Genomic DNA, 23,849 nt, shown 5'->3' with positions numbered 1-23,849 from the left:
AAAATAGAAATAGTAACGTTTAATGTGATGGCATAATTTCAAACGTAACTCATTTGCTAAACTTTAAAAGCTCAGAAATTCTTGATGAAACTTATGTGCACAACTCTTATTACTGAGTAAAAGATGAGCGAAAGTGTGTGCAGATTACTACATATAACACATGGGAGCCAAGAACATGACCAGAAGCCTCATTTGCTCTTTATCCCAAGTTCTCAGTCCACAATCTTAGCTTTCCGGTAGCTCTCTACGGAATCCACAAGTGTTTCCTCCAACGGGCGGAAAGTCCAACCCAACTTCTGCAATTTCTCTGAACTCATTTTCGCCCTTTCTTCCACTTCGACGTATCTGTGACATTGCATAAGTAGAGCTTGGATCAAAGTTAAGATCTTGAAGAAACTTCATACACTAATCTAAAAGGTTGGTGACAATGAACCAACATCAAATATTCTGTTCTTAAAGCAAAATACTGCAGCCTAATCATAACAGCTTATTATGTTTTAAGGGGTTTCACTCAAATTGTGAGCAGAGAGAGAGAGAAGAGACATATGTTGTGGTTTGCTTACCTCTTTGGGTAGTTGTAATTTGGGTAAAGACTTTTCAGCTTCTCAACTATATCCTGTTCTTTAACCGTGTGGGCTACGCATATGTATCTTCCTTCAGCTTCTGCTTCCTCATAAACCAAAAGTAACGCTTGAGCCACATCACGCACATCCACCACAAGCCGCACTTGGTTATCCCGTGATTCAAATCCCTCTGCACAAACACAAAAGTCAAATCAAGACCCAAGATTCACCAACCCATATACCCAAGTTTCTTCTACTGGTCCCAGGCTTGTGTATACCTTTAAGAAGCTTGACAAGAGCAAGGGTACTAGCATTTACTGTGTGCTGCTGCAATATAGGTCCAAAGACCATGGTAGGGCAAATGCTGACGAGATCAATCCCGGTTCGTTTTGCAAATTCGAAAGCTTCACTTTCTGCTTGCGTCTTTGACAGACAATACCAATTCTGCCAAAGGGTCTAAACACAGTAAACAAACGATGTGGAACAAAAATGAAATATAACAACAAGTGAGAGAGCAGGGATTCAGGATGCATCAAAATGAAATATAACAAGTGAGAGCAAAGGATTCAGGATGCATCAAAAACCTCGGTTTTTCTGCAATATTCCTGGTCAGACCAACAGGTCTCATCTAAAACCTGATTCTTTGACCACTTAGGGTTCATCATAACAGCAGCTGGTCTTATTTTTCAGTTATACTTTAATAGTTATGGTGATACTAATTTTGAAACTTTGTTTGAAATAAGCTGGTGCGATCATTTCTACCTGTGAAACAAATGCAAGGCAGAGTAATTGAGACAATGTAAAACATAGCTAGATGAGATTAGAGCTATGAGATCCTCACCTCAGGATTTGGGACTGAAGATGATGGAACCGGGCATGCGACATGGAAGACGCCTCTGCAACCTGCAATAGCAGATTGAAGAGATCCATAGTCCAGCAAATCAGCCTTGAAGAGCTTGAGTTTCTCACCGGCTTTCCCTAGCTTCTTCAAATGAGAATACTTTTCGTTGTCTGTAAAACATAAACCATGTAAAGTGAATCTCTTGATCAGAAACAATAATATTGGTCAATGAATTCAACCGCTAAAAGAAGAGCATCAAAAATATGTTTTTGAAGGCGGAACTAAAAAGCTAAAATCTTTGAAACTACAACGAGAATTCCAAATTAGACCACAGAGTTCTAGTTTCACATACACAAGTAACACAAAAATGACCTACAAGATCGGAGAGATTAGAGAGAAGGGGAAGTACCAGGGTCTCTGACAGTGCCATGGACGAAGTAATCCTTAGAGAGAAGAAGATCGACGACCCACGAAGCCAGAAACCCTCCGGCACCGGTTACACAAACCTTTCCTTTCTCCACCACCGACATTGTTTCGATAAGAGCAAAGAAAAAAAAAAAAGATTCTTCTTCTTAAAAACGGTCGCGAGGTGTTTCTTGAATCTTCTTCTTCCTTGCTTTACTGCCAGGTGGGTACTGTTTTACCATCTGTCCTCTGCTCCATCTCAAATTTCTCTCTTTGACTTTTTTGCCTCCATCCTTTCTTATTCAAAAGTCCATGGGCCTAACTTCGGCCCATAAAACCGGATCTATTAATGCAACGTGGAGCCGTTACAGCCGCATGATTCAATCACAGACAGAGAGATTTGCATTGCTGAATTGCCATCACACTAACCGTCTCTGCGACCGGTTTAGTTTCGCAGTGGGCACCAAGCAAATGAGAATCAGAATCAAAATCAAATCAAAGTCGCTGCTTTAATTTCCAAAATCGAATCATCAAAGTCAAGCAAACCTTGGAGAGATCCAAAAGGAGTTAAGAACCATACAAGCAGGATCGTATTGGGGGGAGATCAATGGCTAGCAACTGGAGAAGATCAATGGGGAACGTGAGGTCTTTCGTCGGAAACTCCATGGGAGGTCTTAGGGGAAGTCAGAGTCTCGCTTCTTGGGTCGTCGCCGGAACAATTGCCTACTTTCTATGGGTTAAACCAGCTCAAGATCTCAAAAAGGAACAACAGGTAACCAATTTCGACACTCAGATTCTCACATCCCCAAAGTTTATGTTTATGTGGAATCTCCGATTTCAATTTTCCTCGGTTGTCTCTGGATGATTAGGCTAGGGCAGCTCTCGCAGTAGCCGATCCAAATCAATACGTGGAGAAGAGGAGACCAATCGCTGATCCTCAGGTAAATTTCAAACATCAATACTCATTTGCGAATTTTTCGTTATAGTTTTTGTTTTTGGTATCAATGTTTTCTTTTTCATGCTATATTCAGGTTACTGGTCTGATTTATGGAAACAAGAAGAAAACCGATAAACCACAGGATTAAAATTTCTGTAAGTTTTTGAAACATGTCGTTGTAAGTTAGCTTCTACAGTTTTTTGTCCAGTTTCCTATAGCTAAAGATCATGTATAGACAACTATAGTTGTGACTTACACAAACAACGAATAAAAAGATGGAAACTTTTTTGAAGGGTTTTATATGCATTGTGAGATTGAGAACGGATCTGAAACTTCGTTTTGACTCTCAATTAATGTTCCAGTTGGCACCAGGCTGTTCGAGTTTTCTTCTGTGAAACTGATGCTGGAAAGATATGCGTTGTAGTTGAATCTTTGTTTACTAATTGAATTGGTGAGATGCATCGACTTATATCTTTTCGGGTCCTTTGCAATTATGTTGTTTGGGTTTATTCTAGACTATGGTTGTGTTCTGCCACAAGGATTGGGCGTTTATCTTGCGTCATGTTAGGAAAGTATGTCTTGTTCCTTAGTTCGATCGCAATCAGAAACCTTACCTTCCCGGGGATTGATCATCTTTTATATCATGTGATGCAATTGACAATGGACTTCTGTGTTTTGTTTAGCATCATATTAGAGTTTTTCCGTGAGTGCAGTCGAAGAGCTATGGCTGGGTTAGATATATACTTTAGTGTCTTTATCTTGGATGTTCTATGAGTTGGTCAGATTGGTTTGGTTTGTTCTGCTTTGCGTTCTTGGATTGATTCAGTTTGGTGTGTGTGTGTGTGTGTCTAACTTTCTTTAATCCTCCCCATACTTGCATCAGATTAGTAAGGTTTTTTTTACTTTTTATCCATAAAAACCATATGCTATGCGTTGCAAGTTCTTTCGTAAACCTTAAGGATCATGAGTTTAGACGATTCTGCTAGAGAAAATATTACAACGAACAACATGCGTAAATCCTTTTAACACTGGTAATGTTGGGAAGCTGAAAAACCATAGCATGAGAGAGCAGAAAAAGCCTCTTTGGTTAGTTCAAAAATTGCAAACAACTACAACGATTTTAAATAATGTGTAAGAATTCATGATTATTATTTTTGTTTGCCAAAGGTAATTCATAGATGCGGCCACAAACATAACTGGAAACATTGTTTATAATTGTTTTTGTTGGATCCATTTCCAGTGTCGCTTATTCCACAACTCAACTTGACTTTTGGATCAATACAAAAAAAAAAACCTAAACCAATTGACAAGTTAAGAAAATTCCATTACCTTTTACTAGTACGCGATTTGTTTATTATTGAAGAGAATAACACTTCGTAATTGAGTCTCTTTATTTCCATTTTGCTCACTCTCAAAAATGTTTAAGGAAGAGACAATGGTAAAAAGCTTGTCATTATCAGGCGACCAAAAAATGGCGGTTAGAGATCAGAGAAAAAAGGATTAAAAAACATAGCGATATATAGGATTTTGGCGGTAAGGTAAACAAGGAACGCGAGGAAATAAATAATATTCTGATTTTTCAATTCTTGTCTTTTACGCTTGATTTTCGAAAGAAAGCTATGAAAATTACTTCTAGCTCTGTGTGGTCAAATATATTGCTTTAGAAAAATTATGAAGACGTACTAAAATTCCCCACTTATCATCATTTTCATTTTGACAGGTAGGAGAAGCACCAATAAGAAATGTCACGGAAAGTCAACACCAACGACCGCGTCCGTTGACTAAGAAAGTCCTTCGCCGTCTCCTTTGGTTCATCATCATCTTCTTCCTCTCTGTTAAAATCAGGAGAGAACTCTTCCAATCAAAACAAACACCACAACCATGGCTTCACTCTCCATCTCCACCTTATTTCTCCTCCTCCTCTTCGCCACGTCATCACCGGCGGAGGCTCAGCAACCGTACGTCAACAACCGCCAGCTCGACTGCGAAAACCGAGCCTTCGACAACATAACCAACGGTAACACCTGTAACGGCCCAACCTCTTGCCGCTCCTACCTCACTTTCTGGTCTCATCCACCGTACAACACAGCCAACTCCATCGCCGGACTCCTCAACGTCTCCGCCGCCGAGATCCAATCCATCAACAACCTCACCACCGTCACCGCCACAATCACTCCTCGTCAACTTGTCATCATCCCGGCCAACTGCTCCTGCTCCGGCGCCGGATTCTACCAGCACAACGCCACTTACAGAATCTCAAGACACGAGACGTATTTCTCCGTGGCCAACGATACATACCAAGCTCTGTCCACGTGTCAAGCCATGATATCACAGAACTCTTACGGCGAGAAAAACCTTGTCCCTGGATCTGACCTCCTCGTCCCTCTCCGATGTGCTTGCCCCACCGTGAATCAAACCGCCGCCGGATTCAATTATCTCTTGACCTATTTGGTCTCTCAGGGAGACAGTGTCTCCACCATCGCCGATATGTTCAGGAGCACAACCGACGCCGTTTTAGACGGTAACGAGCTCAAGTCAAGCGACTTGATCTACTTCTTCACTCCTCTTTCGGTTCCTCTCAGGACTGAACCTACCAGAATCGTGACATCTCCGTCGCCTCCTCCGCCGGTTGCTACGCCGCCTCAGTCGCCGCCGGTGGAGCCTCCGGGATCCTCCTCTTCTCACAAATGGGTTTTCGTCGGAATCGGAATCGGAGCCGGTTTGCTTCTCTTAATCTCACTCTTTGCTCTCTTCTTCTTTTTCTACAAACGAAGATCGAAACCGGAACAGAACAAGCTCACTGATTCATCGACCAAACACTCTGTTCTCACAACAACTCCTCCTCAATGGTCAATCGATTTGTCCAAATCCTCAGATACATTTGGTCTGAAATCCGCAATCGAGTCCCTGACGATTTACAGATTCCACGATCTCCAATCAGCTACTTCGAATTTCAGCGAGGAGAACAAAATCAAAGGCTCGGTGTATCGCGCAACGATCAACGGCGACGATGCGGCGGTGAAAGTTATCAAAGGAGACGTCTCTTCCTCTGAGATCAGTCTCTTGAAGAAGCTTAATCACTCCAATATCATCCGCCTCTCCGGATTCTGCATCCGAGAAGGAACCTCGTACCTTGTCTACGAGTACTCGGAGAACGGATCGATTGGTGATTGGCTTCACTCATCGGACAAGAAGAGAACTTTGACATGGAAACAGAGAGTTGAAATCGCTAGGGACATAGCAGAAGCTTTGGATTACCTTCATAACTACGTAACACCACCTCATATACACAAGAACTTGGAATCCACCAACATACTTCTCGATTCTAATTTCAGAGCCAAGATTTCGAATTTTGGGGTAGCGAGGATTCTTGATGATGGTGATCTTGATCTTCAGTTAACTAGACACGTTGAAGGAACACAAGGCTACTTAGCTCCAGAGTATGTCGAAAACGGAGTGATCACTCCGAAGCTAGACGTGTTTGCCTTTGGAGTTGTGGTTCTTGAGCTTCTTTCAGGGAAAGAAGTAGTGACGATACAGAAGGAGAAGGGAGAAGAAGAAGTGGAGATGTTGTGTAAAGAGATAAAGAACGTGCTTGGAGGAGAGAATGTTAGAGAAAAGCTAAAAGCGTTCATGGATCCATCTCTAGAGAATGAGTATCCGTTAGAGCTGGCTTACACCATGGCTCAGCTTGCCAAGAGCTGTGTCGCACCTGATCTTAACTCGCGTCCATCTATTGCTCAGGTCTTAACCAAGCTCTTGATGATCGTCTCGTCCTCCATGGATTGGGAACCTTCTCATGACCTTCTTCATGATTCGGGCTCTCTTGGCGACTAGTTCTTCATTTATTTTTTTTCAATAATAAGTAATTAGATTTTAGATTTTTTTTTGTACTAGACAAGATATGGGATCATAAAGCTAAAACATTTAGGTAGCAGATAAAATAATTGGTACCACTCTTTACAACAAAGTAATAAGATATGATAGAGAAGCTTTGTGTACTCTTTTGTGCTGATAAGCAGTTTATGAATAAGTTATCAATGGAATAGTAAGAATAAGAGGAGAAACAAAACCAAAGTTACATAAAGTAGCTATATCCACTACACATAAATTGCTTATCCGAGTCAGAGAGAATCCCATCCTAGAGGATCAAACTATGTTATCTGGTCATGGGAAACTTACCTAAAGCAATACAAGAAACAAAAGTTTATAACAGGCAAATATAAACGTTCATGTGAATCCAAGTCATACCAGAAGCGACAAAGAATCAAGCTTAATCCTTTTCATTCCCTTATACTCGGAAACTATTTATGTCTTGCCTTAAATTTTTTAAATATGGCTCCAAGTTCCAATTAGTCATAATATTGAATGAATTATTGTGAATCACAATATTGAATGAATTATTGTGAATCACAATATTGAATGAATTATTGTGAATCACAATATTGAATGAATTATTGTGAATCACAATATTGAATGAATTATTGTGAATCAATGATTTCTCAAACCGATTATTATTGTGAATCGCTATTCAACAATCTAAAAATGGCTTTTTCATATGGTAAGGACAAGGTCTTAAGTAACTCTGATTTCTAAGTTCAATACTTAACAAAAGATAACACAACTAACTAAAAAGAAATGCCACATCAACTTTCTCCAGCTAAATGCCACATCAGCATTGGAGAGAGTGAAACATGTCCATTTACAATCTTAACTAAAAAATAAGTAATGAAATTTAAAGAAACACATTAAAGAATATAAATAAATAATATGTATATAAATAAATTTATATAATAAACGAATTAATTTAATTTAAATATATTACAATTTATAAATATTATATAATATAATGCACCATTCTATTTTCTTTTTTCAAATGATTTAAATTTCATTTTTAAACTAAAAAAAATAATTAAATTTTAATGCAAGTGAAAAAAATTATAAAACTGAATATATTAATAAAAGATTAAAGAGATAAAAAATATAAAAAATAATAGTAAAAATAAGAGAATATATAAAAATGTCATAAATTGTTTTTTTGATACAAAAAACTAGGAATCAATCAAATATATATAACAAAAAAACTCAAAATTGTATATTGAGAAAGTTGACAAATATTATATTAGTAGGATTTACAACAATAAAAAGAATATGAAGATGGAAAAACAAATAAATATTCCTCTGGTATTCAACTTATATTTTTATGTGAACTATTATATTTTTATACAGAAATTAAATAGTAGGTTTTTAATTCTTTATTATAATGGGAGAAATTTTGGACTATTTCGTACAACTGTGTAGAATAGTTACAAATAATATGTTATAAAAAAATCAAAGAAATTATAAATATTTTAAAAGCAAAAATTGATAATAAAAATAAAATTTAATAAAAATTTTTAAAATGTATAATTTAAATATAAATTAAAATAAAACTGCGCATATGCGCGGGTTCTTTCCTAGTATTGATAAAAGTTATTAATGAAATAGTAAAAAGAGGACAAAACAAGAACGAAAAATGATACAAGTAAACGGTAACAACTATACCTTTATACACAAAATGCTTATCAGAGGAACTAGGTTTATTATATCTGGTCATGAGAAATTTTCCACAACTTCCGTCCCGAGTTTTTTCTTCTCAAACTCTTTAACCGTTTTCACTAGCTTCTTCATGTTATCGTCGTACACAAATGGACGCTTCTTGTAAAATGTCACGTTGTTCTTGGCCGAAACAGGTAACATCTCTCTGCAAAGCTCCTCGTGCACGGTTATGGTGTTGTGGTAATGGTAATAACGTATCTTTTTCTCTGTCTTGTGTAGTGTTTTCCCTACTACGTTTTCAGACATGTGAACTCCTGTCGCAAACGCGTTCTTGGCCTGAATCGCGTATTTCCTATCACGCCGTATGTTTGTTCTTGATTCCTTAAATAGCAACTTCTCAAATCCCCATTGCCTGCAAAAAAATCGCCCATATAAACAAGAAAACAAGCGTGTTCCTTTTCATAACCCCTTTATATACAGAAACATTAGAAACTTGCCTACAAAAATTGAATCAAAGTGTAATCTGATATCAAGATTCGATCCTAATCATTCACCATAAGCTATTCAACAAGATTTCCAAAATCCTATCACAAAAATCTGACAGTTTTGCAATATAAGGGGGCTCAAAGAACCATACCTGGGATAATCTTGAGAGGCATCGTTTAAGCAAAGAACATTAGACATTGGATTCTGCTCAATAGTGAACTGAGTATTAACCGAGAACTCAGCGAGCACCGATTCAAGCGTGTTTCCGTCAGGCAAATAGATATACTCGTCGACGTCGAAGAAGAAAGTCCAATTCGCAGCGTGACGATACCGATGCAAGCAATCATTAACGATCAAGAACTGATTGTAATAGTATCCATCATACTGCGACTGATCCCGAATATCCTGAAGCGTGACCCTCCCGGCACGAATCCAAGGCTCAAGAACCTCCCTAACTTCCGGCGAAACACCACCAGCATCGTGCAAGACGAAGTGAGATCTGTCTCCGAAGAACCAAGCGTGGTAAGCAATCCACTCCCTCATACGCGACGAGCTCACGTTCCCGTAAAGAGACGAGCCACAGTATAAGTAATCGTACGGATACGGCGGCGAGAATTTGGAATCGTCGTAAGATCCGGCGGATTCCTCCATCGTCGTGAACCGCTCGAAGAGTCTCGGAGACTCGCCGTAGTAAGCGTTGAGGATGAGTTTACCTCCGGAATTGTCGGAGTTAGGGTTCGATTGGAATGTGCAATTGACGACGACGACGGTGTACACGCGTCCGTATCCCCAATCGGGAAGAATCTTCACTGCTTTAGCTCGAATCGAGGTTCCGTTGCTCGCTAACCACTCGCACTTGAACCACGGTTTGCCGAATGTGTGGATCGGCTTCAAGGCGAGTCCGACGACGGCGAATGTCGCCGGACCGCCGCGGTAAGCTCCCATGAGGACGAAAAGCGCCGCCGCGTTTCCGAACGGCTGGAAAACGCGCTTGTTCGGATCTGAGGGAGACGAATCGTACTTCTGGGAAGTAACCGGTGTGGCGGAGAAGGCGGTGAAATTTTCAGGTGACGGAGATGATGTGGAGGAGAGGATGGTGGTGGTGGTGGTGGTGGTGACGGCGACGGGAGAGACGGAGCAGGGACGAGCGGTGGAGATGAGGCTGTGGTAGTAAGGAGGAAGGTTCCAGATAATCATGACGAGGGAGAGAGCTAGCAATGTAGCAATCAATGGCTTCTTCTCGAATCCGACGAGGAATCTTACGGTGGTGGTCGAAACCGGCGGCGAAACATCCTTCCTCATGTTTTATTTTTTTTTCTCCGTCGCCGGTGAGGTTAAAACGCACCGTTTCAGTTTCGAACAATGATAGTTAGAAAAGATGACGACAAGCGTCAGAGAGAAGTGACTCGTGGCTTCGCCGACACGGCGTTCGATAATGGAGAGGGAGAGAGAGAGAGAGAGACTCGTGGCTGTCTGATGAGTAGAGTAATGTAAAGTGTGGAGGTTGTTTTAATATAATATAAATATAGGGCTTGGATCTCTAATGATTTACGAAAACGACACTGCATCTAATAACACATTGTGTAAAGTTGGATCGTCTGTTTAAATTGCTGGCTCCCAATTGATAGCTTGTGGAGCCCCCACGAGTCGTGCCAAGTTGGCGTAACGGTGATAACTTGAATTATTTGTTTTTTGTTTTTGGTGCTTGCAAAAGTGAAAAGCTAAATGTGGATAATAGGCTTCACTAAAAGACTAAAGACTAAAGAGTTAGTGTGCCACATAAAATGTTTAATGTATAATCTATAACTATATATATCAGTTGTTAAGTGTTTGTTACGTTTGTTAAATATCGATTTGACCACTTACTGACTTGCTACTATTCAAAGTCTAAATTCGAGAGTCAATCCATTGTCAACGAAAACTCAATTTGACAGTAGAATGGACATCAAAATACTCACTTAAAAGTAGAATTCAGTGAACTCTAGACTCATTCCATCTTACAGCCAAAAAGAGCATTTAACGTATTTTAATAGACAACGGATCTCTTGTTTCAACAAATATTATATGTCAAAAAGTTGCGCTATATCTATGTACTTAAAGGACTAAAGAGTATCCTAAAAAAAAGGATGACCTGATGTTCGCTTTTTCTATTTTGCATACAAGTTTACACTTCAACAACTAACAGAAATGGTTAAATATAATATTCACCATAAATTCATATCTTTAATGTAATGCTTAGACTAGTATCATCACCCCTTAAATTGATTAAAACATGATTTTTCGTCCAATTATGGAACTCTTAAAAGTACGGCAATGCTTTTAGTCTTAATCATAACTATCGAATTTAAATTGAATGCGAATACGAAGTTTGATAATCACATAAGTCCATCTAAGACTGCTTTTTGGGAACTTGAATGTCAACTCTTAACATTAGAAAAAAAAAGCCTTTAAACGTCAATAAGTGAGATCATGTGTGATGTGTCGCGTAAGAAAACTTAAGGATGCCCACATATATTGTCTGTCTTTTCGTCATCTCATTTTTCTTTTTCTTTTGTTTTGATTTTCTGTCAAAGTTTAAGTATTTGTTTTCTCAATCTTGTCGGTCGAAGTTGTTACAATTAAATTCCAAGTAATAGACTTCATACAACTTTTAATTAATCTTTCAGTACATGATTGACCATCCTACTTTAGCGTGTAAAACGCTTATATGTGATCGTCCCTTGTGGAATCTTCTGACAATCTGATCGACAAAGTGAGCCTTATGGAAGAACAGTTTTAGCTTTCAAGGCAAAAGTAAATTATGCTCATAATAAAAGAAGGTACAAAAAACTAAATATGTACACCTTCTCCTTATATTTGGCTTTGATTGGTATTATCAAAATTCAAAAACCATCGAATAACAATATGTTTGTAGCAAATTTGCAAAGATTTATAATGATTAAATGGCATTTTACTAAGTCTAATCAAAAGTTATGTATCCTAAAATTTTTGTTCGTTTTATATTCGGCAAAGGCGTTGTTTCTTTTGGGATGCATCACATGTCAATCCCTCACCGAGAAAATATTTGTCTCAAATTTGGAATTCTCATTAGCACACCGAAGACTGCCTTAGTTTTTTTTTTTTGGTTCGGGGATTTTTGGATATAATGCAAGAAATTGCGATGCTTAGTTTAATCACTTTATTTAACGTCTCTGTTAGAAATCAACATTTGACAGTCAAACAACTTAGGGGGTGTTATTCAATTATGAATTTAGAATGAATTTTCTATGTTTTATAATCTTCTAGATTTAAAAGTTGATATCAGTTTGATGGATTCATTTGTTTAGATTCTAAAATCTCTGCAATATACACTGGATTTTGATTCTAATAATTTACTCATAAAACTCTATTAGAATTTATTTGAAATGATTTAATGTACAAAGATTTTAAAAAATTATTTAGTTTTGAATAACACTGGATTTTAATGAAAGATTTGAAATCTTTATTGAATAAAGACCAAACTTTAAAACCTCTTAAATATGATTTACAATCAAAATAACCAATAACACTTGATTTTAAAACATTATTTAGAATCATTAGTTGAATAATAGTAAATTATTGTTGGATTTAAATTCTATTAAAAACCATGATTGAATAACACCCCCTTAGAGTCTGATTGGCAAATTAATTTTAAAGGCTTTTAGGGCTTTGAAACAAAAATAAAGTTTTTAAAACCAGTTTTTAACCAATCAAACTTTAATGATTCAAAGTTTTAAAAGTCATAACTTCCATCCTAAAAAATCTCACAGCCTTCTCTCTCCTTTTTTCTTTGTAAATCGACACTTTTTTAAAAAAACCTCAAAATGTGGCTTTTACTTTTTTTTCAAAGTTACAGTCATAGTTTAACAGACTTAAAAAATGATAAATCTACTTATTTCACATACTTAACAAAATTAAATAAATGTTTTTTTCAACAAAGCTATAAACACAAAAAAACATGGCCCATCTAAATTAGGCCCAAGAAAAATGCGGGCCCGTCTACACGCTCCCGTAGGTTTGCGCGTATATGATTTCACAAGGTCGTGGTTTGAGTAAAACAACAAACGGCTATATTCCGATTGATTTTCAAAATTGTAAAGCGAAGAAGCGACTATGGCGGAAACGAGTGTTCAGATCTCAGATCCAGAGTCAGAGTTTCTTGCTTCCAAGCAAGAGACCGGATTTGAGTGGGAGCTTTTCAAGGAGAACGTCCGGCCACTGAAGAGAGGACGCAATGTTCGTCAACTCAACCACGCTCTCAAATCTCACTCCGACCACCAATTGAAGAAGGATCTCGTCGATAAACGAAGGTATAGCCATTCAATTTCACACGTATGCTCTTGGGTTTCAATAGAAATGGTCAAAATTTTATTATCTTTAATTATCTGCTGTCTTCTTTGATTTTCTATTAGGAAGTTGATTGAAGCCATCGATGACTACGAAGGAGATGACCCTCTCTCTCCTTGGATTGAGTGAGTTCCTTCATCTTTTCTTAATTTTTAACTTTCTTGATTGGGTTCTTGAAAGTTGCAAGCTTTAGGACTATTGCTAGATTTGGAATGTTTGTGCTCGTCTCTAGACTGAACTGTCCCAATCTCTTAATCTGAGCTTCTTTCACTGTTCTGTGGAAAGGTGTATAAAATGGGTGCAAGAAGCTTTTCCACAAGGAGGAGAATGCTCGGGGCTGTTAGTGATATACGAGCAGTGCGTTCGCAAGTTCTGGCACTCGGAACGTTACAAGGATGATCTTCGTTATCTCAAAATCTGGTTGGAATATGTAATGTTTCTTCTTTAAGCTCCTTATTATTCCTTCAAATACATTTTTTTTTTGTTTTATGTTAAAGTGGTGACTTTATTTTGTTATCTTGAAGGCGGAGCATTGTGCTGATGCAGAAGTGATTTACAAGTTTTTGGAGGTGAATGACATTGGGAAGACACATGCTGTGTACTACATATCTTATGCCTTGCACATGGAGTTTAAGTCTAAGGTGAAAACTGCGAACGAGATCTTCAATCTCGGTATCTCCAGGTTAATCTTCCATATTGCTTCTCCTTCATAGTTCACATACAGGTTTTGTCCCATGGTCTGATTGAAAGTTTGAAACTTTGTGCAGAAATGCAAAGCCAATGGAAAAGTTGAATGATGCATACAAGAAATTCATGGTTAGAACTATGACAAGGCTCAAAACAGCTGATGAAGTAAGAACAGTTTTTTCCGTTATGTAAAACTGATTATTTTAATGCCTCTAAGGTTTTGTTCATGATTGCTAATGTTTCCACCTAATAGCAGGAACCTAAGGAGAATGACTTACCGTCAAGAAGCTTTGGCACATTATTGTCCAGGGGAGATAATAATAGTGAGTCACATTAGCTTTACTTAGAAATCACTGAAATTTTTTTGAAAATCTTTTCTTCTTACATGACAATGTTTCTAATAGATGCAGGAAGGCAGGCGTTAGGACCACAAGCCAAAAAACCAAAGTCGAATCAGTAAGCATTTTAATTGATTCTTTATTTCTCTATTTTCTTCAACTCAACTCATACCTTTAAGCTATGATTTGTGCAGCTCCTCCAAGACAACTTTCCCTATCTACGCGGACACTACACCAGGGAATAATACACAGTTAGACAAGTCAAAACCAGAGTTTGGTAGCTGGCTCATGCTCGGAGGCCGAGCAGAGAGGAACAAAGAAAACAATTCTTTACCTGGAAAATGGGCAACATTCAAGGTTTTTTTTCCCTCTACTTTTACCTCCAAAACAAAAACTTTTCTCTGTAAATTGATCACTTAACCCGCATTTATATATATCCTCACAGGTTCCTCAGAAACCCATTGTGAGAACTGCAACAGCCTCTGCTTCCACCTTTGAGGTCTTTGTCGATGAAGAAGAAGAATGTAAAGAGGGAGGAGAGAAGAAGAAGAAGACTGAAACCATCTCATCGTCATCAAACGTTCTGCCCCTTAATGATGGCCGTGAGATAAAAAAGTAAGCATAAAAGCCCTTCTTAATTCACCAAAGAAAGAAAAAAACATTATCTCCTGACATTGTATTACTAACATTGTTTCCTTTAAAAACTGTAGAGAAACAGAGCTGCTGCGACAGAACCCCTTAAGGCATTTCCCATCCAACAGCTTCCTACGATGATGATGAGTATTATCTCTACGAACAATCTATAACAGACACGATCTTCTGATTTGAATTTGAGGCTTTTGTCTATAAAGCTCCTTGTAATTTGCCTATTTGGATTTGTGTTTTGTGATTTTCTGAGATTTGTGTACCTTGATGAGCCTTTTTTTCTTAAACATCTATCTTTATTATTGAATCCATAGTTACATACAAATACAGAAAGTAATAAAAATACAGAAATATATAAAAAAAATATTTGTTACAATCACTTAAGGTAGGGTTGAGATTCATTCGGCGAGCCGTGTATACCTCTCCAAAGACACCTCTTAAGAAGAATCAGCATGTGTTTTGATCGCCTGAGAGAGTAGCAGATTCACCTTCAGTCTTATGCTTTAATTGTATCCTTAAACGTCCTCTTACTAGTTGAGTATGTTATTACTCTTTGCATCAACATAGTACTTTATGTTTATCCACATGATTCTTTAAATTAAGGAATCACTATGACGATATTTTTTACAGAATAGAGAAATTCTTTTTTGTTTTAAACTTTTAAAATTTGTAGACCTTCATTGTGATAGTATGGGAACAAATTACAAAGACTGGGCACTCCTCCCAAAAAAAGGGAAATTTGGTGGCATAGCAACACGACAAGATTATTTAGGTGTCTGAAAACTAAAATTTTTATGGTATGGAAAATACTATAAACCCCCTCAGCTCTTTTCTATTCTAACATCTCTTGAGAATGATAATATATACGTTTTTACATTTTCATTTTTTCTGACAGCTTTCTCTTTCATCAACTTTAATTTAAATTACTTTCCCACACATTTATAGTCAAGCTTAGGTCTTAGAAATTCATTCATGAATTTCTAAATACTGCTACCACACCCATATCCCCTCTTCTCTTATTTCGGCGACTATCCATCTTGCTTCCCCGTTTCCGTCAAGATCAACCGGAATTTGACACGGCGAATCTTTATATTACTGCGGTTTAAAGCTCCGAACATGGTGGACAAATCTTGTGAACCACCGCCTTTTTCATCCACAGCGAATATTGAAAGGTACATGTTTAGTCGTTGACACATCTACTTCAACTCTGTTATTGTTTCGTAATTTGAATGTTATCTGATTTTACTCGCAGTTACCCGCATACATCGTCGTTAATTTCCAGGATCTAGAATTTTAATTTTTCTCAGCTAGATTTCTCGTTATTCTTCCTCTTTTTGGACACATAAACGTTTGTCTCATAGTCCATTTCTAGTGATTCATGATTTTGGTATTTTTTACCAGCCCACTCTCATTCTCATCCGTCTTATAAATATCCAGATCTACGCTTTCAGATCTGAGTAGTCGACATCCGTCTTAACAGTTCCGTCATTTTTTTGTTGTTATTGATATCTGGTTCTCTTGATTTTGTAGATTTAGAATAGTTAACTATTTTTTTATGCATACTGAGTAAATAGTAAATACATTGAATATAATCATTAATAATCGTTTACTCTTATCATCTATAACAGATACAATAAATAACTACTCTATATTCAGTTAGTCTACATAACTACTATGCACATATAACCAACTACCAATATAACTATGGGTAGTTAACTATGTTATAACAATAGCTAACTTTTTGCCATTTTTCCTTTGTAGGAATATGTGTTCTCTTCGACAATATGAACCCACACTGTTTGCAAATAATGTGCTTCTCCAGATTCGCGATGCACTCGTTGATGTCTTTGTAAGGGTTGCTTGATATTCTGCAAATGATGCTTGTTCATTTGCTTGTTCATGTAAGGTTTTAAACAAAACATTCAAGGAATCATCTCTCATCAAGGCGCTCAACCTATCTGCCTTCATTAAACAGTTCAACTTAATGAAGCGCTACCCTGAATTATTTGAGTCAGTGAAAATGGATAACTACCAATAATTGACTTTGAGTAGTAGCTATCTAATCCAAATAGACAATTATTAATACTTACTTAAGTATTAGAATCAACTTAGAGTTTATGGAGAAATTAGACAACTACTAATAATCGATTTGGAGTACTATCTATCTAATCGAAATATGTTACAAAGTAGTCAACGTCTCGGTGTCATTCAAACGAACCTTCATTTTAAACATAGTCACCTACTAGTAGTCGTCTACTAGAAATATATGAACACAACAAACAAAAGAATTAGAATTAAAAGGGACGTCTATACTGAAGTGATACATGACTAGTTGGTATATGTCTATTTATTTTCAACTTGGTGCAACTATAGAAAGTATCGTCCAAAATTTCTCACACTTTCGGAGTGAGAGAATGTTTGTCTGAGGGGGATACAACTTTTTATGAAAATAGTTGTCTACTACATATCCATATACTCTGAGCTAATGATTTTCTATGAAAATAGTCAATTGTGGCTATAAAGTTACCATTGTGACACCTTCCAAGACACCTGGTACAAAGCTTTGCCGTATTCCTCAAATTTCTCTGTGTCATTCAAACGAATTGGATCAACCACATTTCTACCACAAAGTAGTCAACTATGACTCATTATAAAAAGCTCACTATGTTACAAACACTAAATAGTTGACTATGTTACCTTCATTTCTCCTCTGGATGAGAACTTTATTTTCTTTGGTCAACCATCTGGTCAGCGTATAAATGGAGGAAGTAGTTCTGAGACACCATAACAGACATGAGTTGGTACGAGGTGGAATGATCTTTCATAAAGGGATCTCCAAAATCTAGTTTGTTTCTCTAGATACACCTCTCCCATAGGCTTCTCGTTTGCAAAGAAGAAGTTACCGATAACTTGATATGTACACCTCTCCCATTTTTCTGTTGTAAACTTCATACTCATCGTGGCCAACAACAACTACCTACATTTTAAACATAGTCATCTATTTGTAGTCGTCTACTATAAAAATATGAACACAACAAACAAACAAAATAAAATTGAATAGAATGTCTATACTGAAGTGATATGTGACTACTTGGTATATGTCTATTTACTTTCAACTTGATGCAACCATAGAAAATATCGTCCATAATGTCTCATAGTTTTAGAATGAGAAGATGTTCATCTGAGGCGGATACAACTTCTTTATGAAAATAGTCGTCTACTACATAACTGCATATTCTGAACAAATATTTTTTATGAAAATAGTCAATTATTGCATAGAGCTATCTCAGATTTTAAATGATATGAGCAAAAAGACACCGTGTATAATTTCTTGAGAAAATACGAACCATAACGCTAAAAATCAGAAACTTGAATATTTGGTTCATGGGTGTTGTGTTAGTGGCTATTTATCTGATCCACAAAGGTCTCCTTGAAATTAACATATTCGTACACGTAATACTAGACGACAACAACGTTTAAAGTTTGCTAAAGTAACAATAAAGTTTATGCTGATATTGTTCCAAAAAACAGATAACGTCAATGTTTTGATAAGTTGGTGTGGTCTCAACCTTAGTCAGAAAAAGTAATATCCAGATTTAGAGAATAAAGGGTGTAATGTCATTTCCACATACCTTTTCTCGTTGATTTATGCTATCCACTTAATTGACTGATTTCCTATGTTAGTTACTTAATTTATTTTCTCAGAAGTAATATTGATGCAAATCATCCAAAAAAAATTCCAAAGAGAAAAAAGTGGCTTTAAGCGGATGGGAGGGGGCAGAACATAATCAAGCATTAATAGCCATTTAATTAAATGTTTAAAAACCAATGATGCGATTTTGGAGATAGACTTTGAGTGGTAAACAAGGGAAAATGAACAAAAAAAAAACGTTGGGAATTTTATTTGAAGTTAGTGGTAGGGGCATCATTTCATTTTATTATCTACCCTTTAGGGCTTTTAAGGGTTCCTTTATCTGCAATATGTTTGCATCTACTACTTAACTAACCATAACATTTCGACTCATTCAGAATTTGATTAAATAAAAATAAATTTTGCTTAAATATATTGAAAAATAATTCAAAACTTAAAAAATACAACCTGAAAAATACATGAACTGAAGCACATATATTTATTGTCAACCATGACTAAATCATCTTGTAGAATTCTGTATAGTATTTACTAGCATAAACATTGTATCATGTAATATATTACTTATGTTGCAGGAAACAAGTTCGAAGTAGCTTCAAACACCAAGTAGGAAATCCTCTAAACTGTTCAACCAAACCATTTGCATCGGTTAACATTTTCAAATCATAAATTTGAACCTCAAGCGAAATGTATATTTCTTTTCTTTCTTTAAATCTTAACCCACAAATTTCCTTATCGTGTTTGTCTTTTCTCCTTCCAAACCTAATGCTGAATGTCTATTTTTTGAGCAAAATTGATTACCATGGTTTAATCTTTTGGCAGCAAAAATAGGTTTAAATAGGTTATAAACCTGCTTTAACACCCTTATAATTTTAGAAAGAAAATAAAAAAACTAGTTTTAGGATGTGATTATACTAATGAGTTATAAGTCAAGAAAATTTGTACATTTACGAACACATTTTGAACCTTAATAAAAAGAAAAAAAAAACAGTACTTTTAATTCATAAAAACTCTTAACATGGAACTTGATTTCTCAAAAACCTTAGAACTCTAAACTCTTATAGATCAATAGGTTAAACAGACACTCGCTTAAGTCGTCATTTTCTCTCAAATAAGTTGACTTGTAAAAGAAAGAAAAAAAAACGGAGGAGGAATTGACCAAAACGCATGTATATGGATTATGTAGTAAAGCAATGTATAGTTGTTGTAGGGAAATAGCCAATAGAAATCCCCAAAGGACGCGTTTAATACCTTACTCTACGCCAAACTTACTTACTCTCTCTCCCTCTTTTATGTAGAAACAACCAATCACATTATGAATGTGAACTTTGGAGTTAGTTTAAATCACATGCATTATCTATGTTACAATTTTCAAACTTGTAGAGAAGCCATTATTTTTACATACAAAAAAATATACTAGTAATTACGAGAAAGTTCATGTTGAGGAGATGTATGCTCCTTTTTCTTATATTATGATATTTTGGTTTTTGTGATAATAATGATTGAATTTGAGTTTTGTTTGGTTTTGAGATTGAATCGTGGCCGTATAAATAAGGAGATGATAGTGATGTGCCAAAAAAAAAATCAGGAAATAGCACAATCAAAGCAAGTAATCCCTAATTGGACTAAATGATTAAAGATTAAGATCTACTTTGATTATGCCCTTAATTCAACAAATCTACATGAACCTTAAGAAAGGGTTAAGGGCCGAGATTAAATAAAAGGATTAAGGGTCAATATATCTACAGTTACCAAATTAAAAAACAAACAAACCAATAAAAAGATTAAAGAAAGCTTTTTATACATAAAAGTCATTATCTCACAAAATAAACACCCTTTCTCCTCTTTCATTTTGCTCTCTCAGACAAACGCCCGTAACGGGATGTTCTCACCATAACGCCGTTAAATCCGAGCCCGTTTCAACACGTGTTGTAAGGAAACGGAGGAATATTCCGTTTTCTTTTTAATCTAATGGCACTGGAACAGCTGGGGTTGGGAGTAGTGAGCGCCGTTGACGGCGAAGGTAACGGCGTTACGCAAGGCGGTGGAGAGAACAGTGCGCCGTCAAACGAAGGCGGAGATGACGGCGTTAAGACGGCGAGGTTGCCTCGTTGGACGAGACAAGAGATCCTAGTGCTGATTCAGGGGAAGAGAGTGGCGGAGAACAGAGTCCGGCGAGGAAGAGCGGCGGGTATGGCTCTCGGGTCGGGTCAAATGGAGCCGAAGTGGGCTTCGGTATCATCTTACTGTAGGCGTCACGGCGTGAATCGCGGCCCGGTTCAGTGCCGGAAAAGGTGGAGTAATCTCGCCGGAGATTACAAGAAGATAAAGGAATGGGAGTCTCAGATTAAGGAGGAGACGGATTCTTATTGGGTTATGAGGAACGATGTTCGCCGAGAGAGGAAGCTTCCTGGTTTTTTCGACAAGGAAGTTTATGATATTGTCGATGGCGGCGTGGTTCCTCCGGCGATTCCTCCGGGTCTTGCACTTGGCTTGGCTCCGGCGTCGGCGGAGGGATTGTTGTCTGATGTTGATCGGAGAGAGCTGGTGAGAAGTCCAGATAAGTTGAATTCGTCTCCCAAAGCGATTGAGGGTAAAATCCAGATCAAAGTTTTAAGTTTTATATGTTCATCCACAAGATTCCATTTTTTTTATAATGAAATTTGATTTTTTGATGAAGATGTTATAAACAAGGAGAAGCAAGCAGCTTGTGGAGCAGATCAAGGTTTGTATTTTTGTTATTCCTTCTTTATTTTGCATCCCATTAGATCGCTCGTGCTGGGGTTGGAACTGAAGTGTAGGGTCTTAGTGCTTTTGATATGTGATCCAAAACAACATAAAAAGGTCTGGTTTTGGAGGACTTATAAATGTTTTTATTTCTCTCTGTGTCTCGTATCCAATCTTGTTTTGATTTATTCCATAGACTTAAAACCTTGATCTATATGCTTTTTACAAACTAGTTTTAGAGCTCTAGAGTTTCTTTGTGGAAAGATGGTTTCATATTATAAAAAATGCAGCACTATTAGTGACCAATTGTGTTACATAAGTAGTTCAACTATATATCCCTCTGGTGCATGATTTCGTTTCAGTTATGTAGTTGTGTGTAAAGGGTCTCTCCATTATCTTGTTTTTTTTTCACAACAAATGTTGATTGTGAACTTGAAGGTAGACTGAAAGAGAAACATTTAGAAGCAGCTAACCCGGAAGCTGGGTCGACATCACAAGAAGAGAGAAAGCGTAAACGAACATCTGCTGGTGAAGAAGAAGTAGAAGAAGAAGAAGAAGGAGAAGCGACAAAAAGCATGCAGAATCAGTTGATACAGATACTAGAAAGAAACGGGCAGTTATTGGCGGCACAACTTGAGGTTCAGAATTCAAACTTAAAACTAGACAGGGAGCAAAGAAAAGATCACGGTGATAACTTAGTCGCTGTTCTCAATAAGCTCGCAGATGCCGTGGCAAAAATCGCAGATAAATTGTAGATATAGTACTATTTATGTAAATTTAGTCGTATATTACTTCAACATCACTTCTCATTATTCTTCTTCTCCTTTTTTTTTCTCTCATTTTACCACCATTGTTGATCGAAATATTGATGCCACACAGTATAAATCTCCATGTTTATATACACTTCTTATATAAACATGGAGATTTATACTGTTTTTTGACATCAATGTACTTTGTTTTGCTCTTTTTGACGGATTCAGACATCCTATGTATGGAGTTTTCATACTGTTTTAGGACATCAATTGTCTTTGTTTTGCCCTTTTGACTACCATAATTCAGACATCTTGATGGCCAGTATGGGTTGATAATTTGTGGCATTCAAACAAAGAAAACATATATTTGATTTTTCTTAAATTTCATGTTTATTTTCCCTTACTATAAAAAATATTGATGTATTATCAATATAGTTCCCATGTTACATTAAAGACTTAACACAATAAATTTCTTGTTCACATAATTTTTGTTTTTTATCAAAAAATTTCAGTCTCAAATTTGTGTTGTAAATTATTATGTCTGTGACAAGTTTTTTTGTGATGAAGGACAAGTAAACAAGTAGCAGTTTCATAAAAGTCGTAGACGTGTTTGACCGCCACCAAAAATATGTGTACGAAACGAAAGTCTATTTTCTGCTAACTTAACTGATCTGACTCACTTTGGAGTTTGGACTAAAAAAAGTTAGATATTTCAGACAGCATTTTTAAGTAGTAAATAAAGGGATATTTTCGTCATTACGCACTCTCATCTGCGCATATCATACGTCGCGCTGACCTAATTGCTTCGTTCGGATCGCTGACGTGTACGGTCTAGATTAAACTCAATCCTCAACTAGATTCTCTTCGTTCCTCTTCTCTCGCGTATATTAATCATTAACCTCTCTCTCTCTTCTTTCCTCTATTCCTTTTCTTTTTAACATTCTCTTCAAAGTTCGGCGTCGGGAGAAAATAAATCTCCAAATTGGATTGAAAACCAAAAAAAAAAAGCGAAGAAATTTGAAAACCTCGTTCCTAAATCTCGGATCGGGAATTTTGAATTAGGAAGCTTTGGTAAAAAAAAAGAGCTTAAAAATTAACTTGGATCTCTGTTTTTCTTATCGTTAATTTGGAAGGGACGACGGAAAGAACCCTAATTTCCGTGTTTTGGGATCAGTCTCTCGACGAGACTAAAAGGGGATTCTAAATCAGATCGGGTTGTTGGATTTTTTTGTTTGAATTTGATTTTTGAGCAGTGTGGAGATTTTTACATGCTTGTGGCTCGATCTGGTTATTCTAGAACCCTAAATCGGATGGGCAACGATGAGGATTTGATTGTATTGGCGGATGTAGAGGAAGGAGAGATCTCCGATTCTGGGAACAACACTTCAATTGAAGTTAAGCAGACTACGGCGGCTGATGGCGGAGTTATCGATGGTGGAGCTGTGGCCGGAGAAAGAGGAGGATCTAATGGCAGCTCTAGGGTTTGGACAATGCGTGATTTGGTGACAAAGTATCCTGCTTATCGTGGATACGCCAATTCGGGTCTCTACAATTTTGCTTGGGCTCAAGCTGTTCAGAACAAACCTCTCAATGAAGGTTTGGGAATGGATTATGAGCAAAGAGAGAGCTCTGAGAGTAAGAGTGGGGAAGGTGCTGATACTATTGTGATTGACGACAGTGATGATGAGAAAGAGGAAGGAGAGTTGGAGGAAGGGGAGATTGATTTGGAGTCTGCCTCTGATGAGAAATTAGCTGCAAGAGCTCAGATGGAGCCTGAATCATTCGTCTTGACAAGTGCTAACAAAGTGGAAGATGATAGGATTCAGAAAGAGAGAGATTTGGAGAACAAAGTGAAACTGATCCGTGGTGTATTGGAGAGTCCTCTCTGGCTCCTCCCTTAAGAGTGCGGGTAGCCA

The 23,849-nt window shown here is 37.1% G+C and overlaps 6 protein-coding genes across 6 annotated transcripts in view; 4 read left to right on the top strand and 2 right to left on the bottom strand.

Moving 5' to 3' along the window:
- Window positions 1–31: 31 nt before the first annotated feature.
- LOC18026516 (cinnamoyl-CoA reductase 1) lies at window positions 32–2,069 on the bottom strand. The gene is given in 7 exon segments (XM_024147976.1): window positions 32–345; window positions 564–753; window positions 842–1,007; window positions 1,148–1,235; window positions 1,237–1,325; window positions 1,405–1,574; window positions 1,814–2,069. Coding segments are annotated over 7 exon segments (957 nt in total). The 5' UTR covers window positions 1,935–2,069; the 3' UTR covers window positions 32–212.
- Window positions 2,070–2,473: 404 nt separating this feature from the next.
- LOC18026515 (protein LYK5) lies at window positions 2,474–6,747 on the top strand. The gene is made up of 4 exons (XM_006410440.2): window positions 2,474–2,581; window positions 2,679–2,750; window positions 2,841–2,901; window positions 4,467–6,747. The coding sequence occupies exon 4, from the start codon at window positions 4,628–4,630 to the stop codon at window positions 6,581–6,583; it is 1,956 nt and encodes a 651-aa protein (XP_006410503.2). The 5' UTR covers window positions 2,474–2,581; window positions 2,679–2,750; window positions 2,841–2,901; window positions 4,467–4,627; the 3' UTR covers window positions 6,584–6,747.
- A 1,423-nt stretch (window positions 6,748–8,170) lies between these two features.
- Window positions 8,171–10,487, bottom strand: LOC18027595 (galactan beta-1,4-galactosyltransferase GALS1). Its single transcript, XM_006410438.2, has 2 exons — window positions 8,922–10,487; window positions 8,171–8,696 (listed from the first exon to the last, which is right to left on the bottom strand). The coding sequence occupies exons 1-2, from the start codon at window positions 10,070–10,072 to the stop codon at window positions 8,339–8,341; spliced, it is 1,509 nt and encodes a 502-aa protein (XP_006410501.1). The 5' UTR covers window positions 10,073–10,487; the 3' UTR covers window positions 8,171–8,338.
- A 2,380-nt stretch (window positions 10,488–12,867) lies between these two features.
- On the top strand, window positions 12,868–15,088 carry LOC18027594 (mitotic spindle checkpoint protein BUBR1). The gene is made up of 10 exons (XM_006410437.2): window positions 12,868–13,098; window positions 13,201–13,260; window positions 13,421–13,565; window positions 13,660–13,817; window positions 13,903–13,987; window positions 14,079–14,145; window positions 14,227–14,278; window positions 14,355–14,517; window positions 14,606–14,775; window positions 14,871–15,088. The coding sequence occupies exons 1-10, from the start codon at window positions 12,902–12,904 to the stop codon at window positions 14,932–14,934; spliced, it is 1,161 nt and encodes a 386-aa protein (XP_006410500.1). The 5' UTR covers window positions 12,868–12,901; the 3' UTR covers window positions 14,935–15,088.
- Window positions 15,089–20,258: 5,170 nt separating this feature from the next.
- Window positions 20,259–22,074, top strand: LOC18027593 (trihelix transcription factor ASR3). The gene is made up of 3 exons (XM_024147979.1): window positions 20,259–21,047; window positions 21,135–21,179; window positions 21,620–22,074. Exons 1-3 carry the CDS (start codon window positions 20,426–20,428, stop codon window positions 21,934–21,936), a joined length of 984 nt encoding a protein of 327 aa, XP_024003747.1. The 5' UTR covers window positions 20,259–20,425; the 3' UTR covers window positions 21,937–22,074.
- Window positions 22,075–22,894: 820 nt separating this feature from the next.
- Window positions 22,895–23,849, top strand: part of LOC18027591 (RNA polymerase II C-terminal domain phosphatase-like 3) — a 5,653-nt gene continuing 4,698 nt past the window's right edge. The window contains 1 exon segment of the mRNA XM_024161048.1: window positions 22,895–23,804. Within this exon segment, the coding sequence (XP_024016816.1) occupies window positions 23,202–23,804 (603 nt within the window). The 5' untranslated portion in view covers window positions 22,895–23,201.

This window comes from Eutrema salsugineum, unplaced genomic scaffold (genome assembly GCF_000478725.1).
Source record: "Eutrema salsugineum unplaced genomic scaffold, Eutsalg1_0 scaffold_10, whole genome shotgun sequence".
NCBI lineage: Eukaryota > Viridiplantae > Streptophyta > Magnoliopsida > Brassicales > Brassicaceae > Eutrema > Eutrema salsugineum.
Note: the sequence above shows the minus strand (reverse complement) of the source record. Positions and strands in the feature narration are given on the sequence as shown.

Coding starts and splice junctions, on each gene's coding strand:
- LOC18026515 (XM_006410440.2), top strand. CDS start 4,628: ATGGCTTCACTCTCCATCTCCACCTTATTTCTCCTCCTCCTCTTCGCC.
- LOC18027595 (XM_006410438.2), bottom strand. CDS start 10,072: ATGAGGAAGGATGTTTCGCCGCCGGTTTCGACCACCACCGTAAGATTC. Junction 8,697..8,921: donor GCCTCTCAAGATTATCCCAG/GTATGGTTCTTT, acceptor ATTTTTTTGCAG/GCAATGGGGATTTGAGAAGT.
- LOC18027594 (XM_006410437.2), top strand. CDS start 12,902: ATGGCGGAAACGAGTGTTCAGATCTCAGATCCAGAGTCAGAGTTTCTT. Junction 13,099..13,200: donor GATCTCGTCGATAAACGAAG/GTATAGCCATTC, acceptor ATTTTCTATTAG/GAAGTTGATTGAAGCCATCG. Junction 13,988..14,078: donor GGCTCAAAACAGCTGATGAA/GTAAGAACAGTT, acceptor ACCTAATAGCAG/GAACCTAAGGAGAATGACTT.
- LOC18027593 (XM_024147979.1), top strand. CDS start 20,426: ATGGCACTGGAACAGCTGGGGTTGGGAGTAGTGAGCGCCGTTGACGGC. Junction 21,048..21,134: donor GTCTCCCAAAGCGATTGAGG/GTAAAATCCAGA, acceptor TTTTTGATGAAG/ATGTTATAAACAAGGAGAAG. Junction 21,180..21,619: donor AGCTTGTGGAGCAGATCAAG/GTTTGTATTTTT, acceptor GTGAACTTGAAG/GTAGACTGAAAGAGAAACAT.